This window comes from Muscardinus avellanarius, assembly GCF_963383645.1.
Source record: "Muscardinus avellanarius genome assembly, chromosome: 4".
Taxonomy (NCBI): Eukaryota; Metazoa; Chordata; class Mammalia; order Rodentia; family Gliridae; genus Muscardinus; species Muscardinus avellanarius.
In genome coordinates, this window is record NC_137789.1 from 121,367,311 (window position 1) to 121,375,759 (window position 8,449).

General features: G+C 38.4%; 1 protein-coding gene across 1 annotated transcript in view; it reads left to right on the top strand.

Moving 5' to 3' along the window:
* MINPP1 (multiple inositol-polyphosphate phosphatase 1) overlaps positions 1–8,207 on the top strand; it is a gene marked incomplete at both ends in the record, with an annotated part of 32,229 nt that extends 24,022 nt beyond the window's left edge. Inside the window, one exon of the mRNA XM_080695376.1 lies at positions 7,811–8,207. Coding sequence (XP_080551502.1) covers positions 7,811–8,207 — 397 coding nt within the window. The remainder of the gene's footprint in view (positions 1–7,810) is intronic.
* Positions 8,208–8,449: the final 242 nt, after the last annotated feature.

The following is an 8,449-nucleotide window of genomic DNA, read 5'->3' on the forward strand; positions in this document are numbered from 1 at the left end:
TAAAGTAATAGGAAAGAAAGTGTACTTTGAGATTGCTATTACATTTCTGCAAACCAGCTCAACACTGCCAATGTATGTTCAGAAAGGAAGCAGTAAGTGTTTTCAAATAATAGACTTTCCTTTAAAAACAATTTTATGTTCATGGCAAAATAGAGTGGGAGCACAGAGTTGCCACATTCCTCTGCCTCCATTCATTGTACACCAGAGTAGAGAATAATACCAGGTTTTGTTTGTTATGCAGTTCTGGAGATTGAACCCAGGAGGGCTCTACTCCCGAGTTACATCTCCAGCAACCCCCCTCTTTTATGGTACTAGGGAGTGAACCCAGAGGCATTCTACCTTCAAGCTACACCCCCAGCCTGGTTTTATTTCTTATTAGGAAGCAGGGTCTCCTTAGGTTGATGAGAATCTCACTACTAGCTGGGGCTGTCCTCAAACTTGAGGTCTTCCTGTCTCAGCTTCTCTAGTACTAAGATTATAAACATGCATCACTACACCTGGTTTTATCTCTAGTCTTTTTCTTATTTATTTATTAATTTATTCTATTTTTATTTTTATTTTTGTGGTACTGGAGATTGAATCCAGACGCATTTTACCTCTAAGCTATATCTCCAACATTTTTTTTTTTTTTTGGAAACAGGGTCTTGCTAAGTTGCAGAGAGCCACACAATGTTGCTGAGGCTGGCCACGAACTTGCCAACCTTTTATAAATACTGGGATTACAGGCCTGTGCTACTGCAGCCTGTCTCTTTTTATTTCTTATTTTGAAACAGTCTTGCCAAGTTGTCCATGCTGGCCATGAACTTGCAAGATCCTCTTACCTGAATCTTTTGAGTAGCTGGGTTATAGGCATGCACCACTGCCTCTGGCCCTTTTTATATCTTTTGATGGACTCTAGTGTTTGCTATTTTCAGATTTTATAATTAAATAGTTTTTTTAGGTCCTGTAGTTCTGTATTATAACATAAGATGGCACCATTGAAATCAGTATGTAGTAGTACCAGTGTGTAGGAGCACAGTAAACGTGTAGCTCTTTTGGTCAATTACTTAGCCCATTGTAACAGGGGGAACTTGATATTTTAAAATTTCTGTAAATATTTGCAGATTCCAGATTTTGCTAACTTTCTGAAGTCAGGGTTCCATGGAGTTTAACTAGGTATACCAGGAAGCTCTTAGTGCCAGCGATTGCAAGATACTCTCTAAATAAGGTGAAGTGTGTGTGTGTTTTTTGTGATACTACAGATTGAATCCAGGGATGTTCTACCTCTGAGCTACTCCCCCAGCCCAATTTTTTTTTTTTTTTAATTTTGAAACTATTCCTCACTAATTTGTTGAGGGTCTAAGTTGCTGAGGCTGGTGTTGAACCTGTGATCCTCCTGTCTCAGCCACCCAAGTACTGGGATTACAGGTGTGTGCCATCATGCCTGGTTTAAGGTAAAGTTTATATAACAAGCTTGGCTATCCTATAAATTCATATTAAATTGTCCAGCTGCCATTTGAATACACACTTTTTTTTGTTTTTGTTTTTGTTTTGCGGGTCTGGGGAATGGAACCCAGGGGCATTTGACCTCCGAGCTACACCTTCTGCCCTTTTTTTTATTCTTTATTTTGAAACAGGGTCTCACTGAGTTGTAGAGGGCTTCACTAAGTAGCTGAGACTGTCCGCCAACCACTGTCCTCCTGTCTCAGCCTCCCGAATGCTGGGATTACAAGCATGCATCACCATGCCTGGCTTGAATACACATTTTTATTGTCACTGGACTGTGGGTCCATGGGGCCTGGGACTTTTTAAATTTATTGCTCTTTCTCCAATACCCAGAACAGTACTTAAGATATAGTTGGCATTCCTTTTCTGTAGTGCTGGAATATCTGCAATCTCTTTTTCTCCTATATTACTGCAGATGGGTGATATTAACATGAACTGGGATAGTAGCAGTGATGATGAAGAAAAGTGGAAGGACTCTACATAAACCAAAAGCTTAAAAAAAAAAAACACACACAGTGCAGTGGGTAGATACAATGACTAGAAGGTGAGGGAGATGGAGTCAAGAATGGCAAAGTCTGTGGCTTGGCTATCTGGGAAGATGACTTACTAAAATAGGTGTTCTTGCCATATTTAGAGTATACCTATTCTGCATTGATCCCAAGAACGCAACTAAAAGACAAATCTTATTCCAGGTAGGATAAGAAAAGCCCCATTACGTTTTCTTTTTCTTTCTTTTTCTTTTTCTTTGCAGTACTAAGGATTGAACCTAGGGGCATTCTACCTCTGAGTTGTACCTCCAGCCCTATTTTACTTTTTATTTTGAAACAGGGTCTCACTAAGTTGCTTAGGGCCTTGCTAAGTTGCTGAGGCTGGCCTGGAACCTGTGAACCTGTGTACCTCTTGTCTCAGCCTCCCAAGTACTGGGATTACAGGTATGCACCACCATACCCAGCTCCATTACTTTGTGTGTGTGTGTGTGTGTGTGTGTGTGTGTGTGTGTGTGTGTGTGTGTGTGGTACTGAGGATGGAACCCAGGGGCATTCTACCTCTGAGCTACACCTTCAGCTCTATTCTTTTTTATTCTTTTTTTTTTTTTTTTGAAACAGGGTCTCACTGAGTTACAAAGGATTTCACTAAGTAGCTGAGGCCTGGCCCTGAACTGCAATCCTCCTGTCTCAGCCTACTGAATGCTGGGATTACAAGCGTGTGCCACCATCCCCAGCTGTACCATTACTTTTGCCACCATCCCCAGCTATACCATTACTTTTTTTTTTTTTTGGTGGTACTGGGGTTCCTGGAAACCCTTCTACCTCTGGGCTACATTCCCAGACCTATTTTATCCTTTTTTTTTTGGAAACAGGGTCTCTTAAGCCAGCGTGGCTGGCTTTGAACCTGCACAATCCTCTAGTCTCTGCCTCCAAAGCTCGGGGATTACAAGCGTTCGCCACCACGCCCGGTGCCCCATTACTTTTTAATAACCATTGTTGATCACTAGAATAGGCTGTCCTGGGAAGTAGTAAGTTTCCTGTCCTGCAGATCAATCTGAATAATCCTATCAGAGGTTCTGTAGAGGGAATGCTTCCACCAACTCTGGGTTAGTAAATGATTTCACGATTCTGTAATTAAAGGCTTAGTTTATTTCAAGTCAGCAAGCGTTTTTGAGCATATACAACCTTCTGGGCATAGTGCTAAGCTTTGGGAATAGTATATAAACATGGGTAAAAGTTAATAACTTCTAAAGTACTTATATTCTAGTAAAGATGAGACTTTTAGAAGTGATTTAGATAAAAAGATGTGGGTGCTTAGGGTGGGAAGTAATTTCAGAGCCAAGGTAGTTGAAAAGGAAATTTTATTGATATAAGATGCAAGTTAGCCTTGATCAGGGAATGTGGCGTAATGGAATTTGCATTGGTTTTAGAATCTGCTGTACCTTCCTAAAGCTAATTTAAAATACAGGTGACACTCATCTTACTCAACAATATTCATTTATAACTCAACAATTATGTATTCATATATGTGTCCATGCCACTCAAATATACATAAATATATACACATTTATCTTACCACTATGTTTTATGAATAAATGCTTAGTAGTCACTTCTTATTGTCAACACCATCATGATGACCATTTAGGGAGAACTTGTATAGAGAGGAATGACGAGGACATTCTTACAGGAATTAGAATACTGAGTGAGCTGGGTGTGGTGCTGCGTGCTTGTAATCCTAGGAGTTGGGAAGCTGAGATAGGAGAATCAAAGGTTTGAGGACAACCTCAACAACCTAGAGAGGCCCTGTTTCAAAACAAAAAATTAAATAGGTCTGGGAGTATAGTTCAGAGGTAGAATGCCCCTGAGTTCAATCCTCACTATACCAAAAAAAAAAAAAAAAAAAAAAAAGTAAAGGCCTGTGTGGGGCTGAAAATGGAGCGATTATGGCATATGGAGTAAGTTAATTTGATGATTTAGTTGGACTGTATTGGGAAATAAGTCATGCTCAGTAGGGGGTGGTATCACCTGTGACAAAGAAAAACAGTGTACTTGATCTGTCTTCTGGACACTAACTGAAAATTTTTATGGAGCATTCCCATGTTATTTTTCAGTACTACTCTGGTCAGATTATTTTGCAAGTAATAGAGTTTATATAAAGATGAGTACATTTTAATTGTTGTTTCAAGGAACTCAAGTCCCAGTTTGGAGGATATTTATAGTATAGCACTAAATAGGTAAAAACATGAGACTGAAGGATCGCGGTTCGCGGACAGCCTCAGCTACTTAGTGAGGCCCTCTGCAACTCAGTGAGACCCGGCTTCAAAATAAAGAATAAAAAATTGGGCAGGGGGTGTAGCTCGGAGGTCAAATGCCTCTGGGTTCCATCCCCAGACTCGCAAAATAAATAAATAGATAGATAAATAAATAAATAAATAAAAACAAAAGTGGTGAGGGAGGATTAATTTGTATAAGAAGTCTTATTTTTTTGTTGTTGTTGGTAATTTTCTTCCCAAAACATTTCATATTTCTGGCAGTTGATGTTGCTTATTTGCATACTTACATAAGTACAGGGATCATACGATTTGCTAAAGCTCTATTTGATATTCCTGGATCATGTTTAAAAAAACACTTTGTGTAATATCAGTTAAGTGTGAAACAGGAATTAAGAGCTTAGGAAAATCTAGTTGAGTACTTTTGGGGGAAGAACGTGTAATTATTAGTTGTTTTTCTGGTTGAGCTTTTTGAATGACTATTCACTTTGGATATTTTACTTGCTTTGAACACACAGTCATCAATTCTCATTTCATAATATAATTTTAGACTTCAAATTAAATTTTGGTTTTGGTTGATGGCTTAATAAAATCTTACCAATTTATATAAGTGAAAGAGGGGTATAATTTGGAAAATTGCATTCTTCCTAGATTATATTAGGTAACAAATTGGACTTAGCTATTTCTCAAGTAATATTTGGTGTACCAGATCCCAACCCTAAAACATGATAATTGTGTCTCTGTGTTTCTTTACAGATGTTCATATAGACTAATCATTGTTCATTTCTGTCAAGGTATCCTGAGCCTCACAACTCTGTTTATTGAATGGCAGTATCAAAGAAAGCTACTTGAGATCACATATAGTGTGGAACATAGCAATCTTTATGCTCTTAGTAATTTATGACAAAATCATATGCAGAAACCTTATGTAGCACGTAAACTGAGCAGTATTTCCTTTTATATTTCTTTCATTGGTGTGTGTGTGTGTGTGTGTGTGTGTGTGTGTGTGTGTGTGTGTGTGACAGATAGAGTTTCTTACCCCCTCATTCAGACAAAGATAGACTTTTTCCCATTTGCTGTTGGGTTTATTCATAGACCAGTTCTGGTTTGTAGACGTTTGGAAATTATGATTTGGATATGAAGTGTGTCCCCAAAGCTCACTGGCTGCAAGCTTGGTTCCCAATGCAACAGTGTTCAGAGTGAGTCTTGGGAAGTGATTGGATTGTGAGGGCTCTGATCTCAACGTTGGAATAATCCATGTGACCTCACTGATGAATCCGTAACTTAATGGGAAGCATTGAAAACTTGAGTTGGGGCCATGAGGTGAGCAGCTATGCCCCACCATGCACTCTCTGCCATGATGTCCTGCCTCACCACAGCCCAGAAATGAGTCCAACGACTGTGGACTGGAGCCACTAAGTCAAAATAAATTATTCCTCCTTTATGCTGATTTTCTGCTTTTTTTGTGTGTGTGTCACAGTGATGGAAAGATAAAACAGAAGTGAAACCCATAAAAGTTCTCATGCTCTCCTTGGGGTGTGTGTATTCAGTGAGGCACTGGGGATTTGGCACTTTCAAACAGTGACTGAGCCTATACTAACTGAAGTAAACTGGTTCCTAGAAAGGGAACCAATAACTTCCTCATAGAAATTGTTGACTTACTTTATAAGAACCTGGACATGTTTTTAATGGCTTCTGGTGAAAACTTGACCATAAATACTCTAGTATATTTGCTTTGAGGTGTTTCGAGTTACACAAACAAACCATTTGAAAATCCTTTTTAAAACATATACATGCTCTCACACACAGATCCTGTTGAAGATATCCAGGTCCCCATTTTTGGTATTCGTATATAATTTAGAATAGAAACATGATATGTTTTTACACTTGACACTTTTATGCTACTTTGTCCAAAAAAAGTAGAAATTTGAGTAAGGCTTATAAAAGGGCAGATTGGTATAAGCATGAGCACCTGTGTAAGAAGGATTATATTTAACCCTTTGAAAGGAGAATGTACTTCTTTTGGGCAGGGGTGTTTCTATGGAAGTTTCTTTTGAGTTTCGTGCATCAAAATGATGATATAAATGTCTAAATTATATTTTCTTTGGAGGTTTGCGGAAGAAGGCTACTTTTGATGGGAGACTTGAAGATTAAAGATTGTTTTATTATCTTTATTTAAAGATTTCCTTGGAACCAGTAAGGATTACTAATTTGAATTCAGCTAGGAAAAAAATACCAAAGAAAAACATTTGTTTGAGGCTTCACTTACATTCTAAGCTATTATGTAATGGAAATACTTTTGAGATAAAGGAAAAAAAAACATTATTTTCATTGTAACTTATGTAAGAGTGTGTTAAATTATGCTTTTTACACTTAAAACCTCAACATAAACATTTTGTGAGCTATTTTGTTTTTGTTTGAAATAAAGAGAATAAGTTAAATTTTAAGATTTTAGCCGGGTGTGGTGGCGCACACTTGTAATCCCTGTGCTTGGGAGGCAGAGACAGGAGGATCACGCAGGGTTGAAGCCAGCCACACTGGCTTAAGAGACCCTGTTTCCAAATAAAAATAATATAAAATAGGTCTGAGAGTGTAGCTCGGAGGTAGAAGGGCTTCCAGAAACCCCAGTACCACACACACACACACACACACACACACACACACACAATTAAGATTTTATAAAACATTTAGGTACTTAAAATGATTTTTAGTTCTTTTTAGGGTTTCAAGTTTATGTTCATATTGATAGCATATTTTAAAAATGTCAAAGGACATTGTTTTGTATGTGTATGTGTTTTGGGATTGGACCCAGGGCCTCAAGGATGCTAAACATGCACTCTGCCACTGAGCTATAATCCTAAATTATATTATTTTAAAATAAACTTTTTCCCTCTAAGATAAAATTTTCCTTTGCCAAATTTGTCATAGTCTGCTTTCTTGATTTTTTAAAAGTGTTTTCTTACTCTGTATCTAATTAGATTTGTGTAGAAGAACTCTGTGGAGTAATCTTATTTTGCTCAGTTTCACTCACAGAAAGGCAGTATAGTGTTCAAATGCATGTCTCTTCCAAGTTCCTTTTTCTATAAAAGGTTAATGGGTCTATTCCAATTTAAATGGATTTGCAAGACTGTAGTGATCCCAAGTCTTAGAACTTTAAGTGTAAAAAGTTCAGTTCTCTGCCACACAGAATTTCAGCCTTATGTTTGAGTTATAAGATGTTGTTGTTGTTGTTGTTGTTGCTGTTTTAAAGGGCCAGATGTGGTGAATTTGCCTGTAATCACTTGCCTATAATCCCAGCCACTTGGGAGGCTGAGGCAGGGGATCACAGACTCAAAGCCACCCTGGGCAACTTCATGAGATGCCGTCTCAAATTGTGTAAAAAGGGCTGGGAATGTAGAGCAACCCTAGGTCCAATCCCTAGTACTACCAAAAGAAGGAGAAAAAAAAAAAGATTTAACAAAAGGGATTAATTAAGCTTCTCAAACAGGATGGAAAAGTTTCATTCGTACTAAGTGTATATACTGTGTTTGATAACATGACTATCTTTTTCTCAATTTCTCTTTTAAGGTCTCAGCCAGTTTCTTCTCCAGTCATTCTCCAGTTTGGTCATGCAGAGACCCTTCTTCCACTGCTTTCTCTCATGGGCTACTTCAAAGACAAGGAGCCCCTGACAGCTTATAACTACGAGGAACAAATGCATCGGAAATTTAGAAGTGGCCACATTGTACCCTATGCCTCCAACCTGATATTTGTGCTTTACCATTGTGAAAATGCTAAGACGCCCCAAGAAGAATTCCAAGTACAGATGTTATTGAATGAAAAAGTGTTACCCTTGGCTCACTCACAAGAACCTGTTTCTTTGTATGAGGACCTGAAGAACCACTACAAAGACATCCTTCAGGACTGTCAAACTAGTGAAGAATGCAAATTACCAAAGATGAACAGCACATCTGATGAGCTCTGAGTGACGAGAACCCATCCGTGCTGCCACGTAGGAGTGATTATGTGTTTGTAATAGGTAGGCTATCTTTTTTTTTTTTTAATCCCCTCGTGCTGGGGATCAAACCTATGGCCTTGCTTATGCTAGCCAGACACTCTACCACTGGGCTACATCCCCAGCCCAGGCAATCTCTTGATTACAGAAAGCTTTCACATTACTTGGTTATTTCTGTCTTTTCATAGGAAAACAGGTTTTTTTTGTTTTGT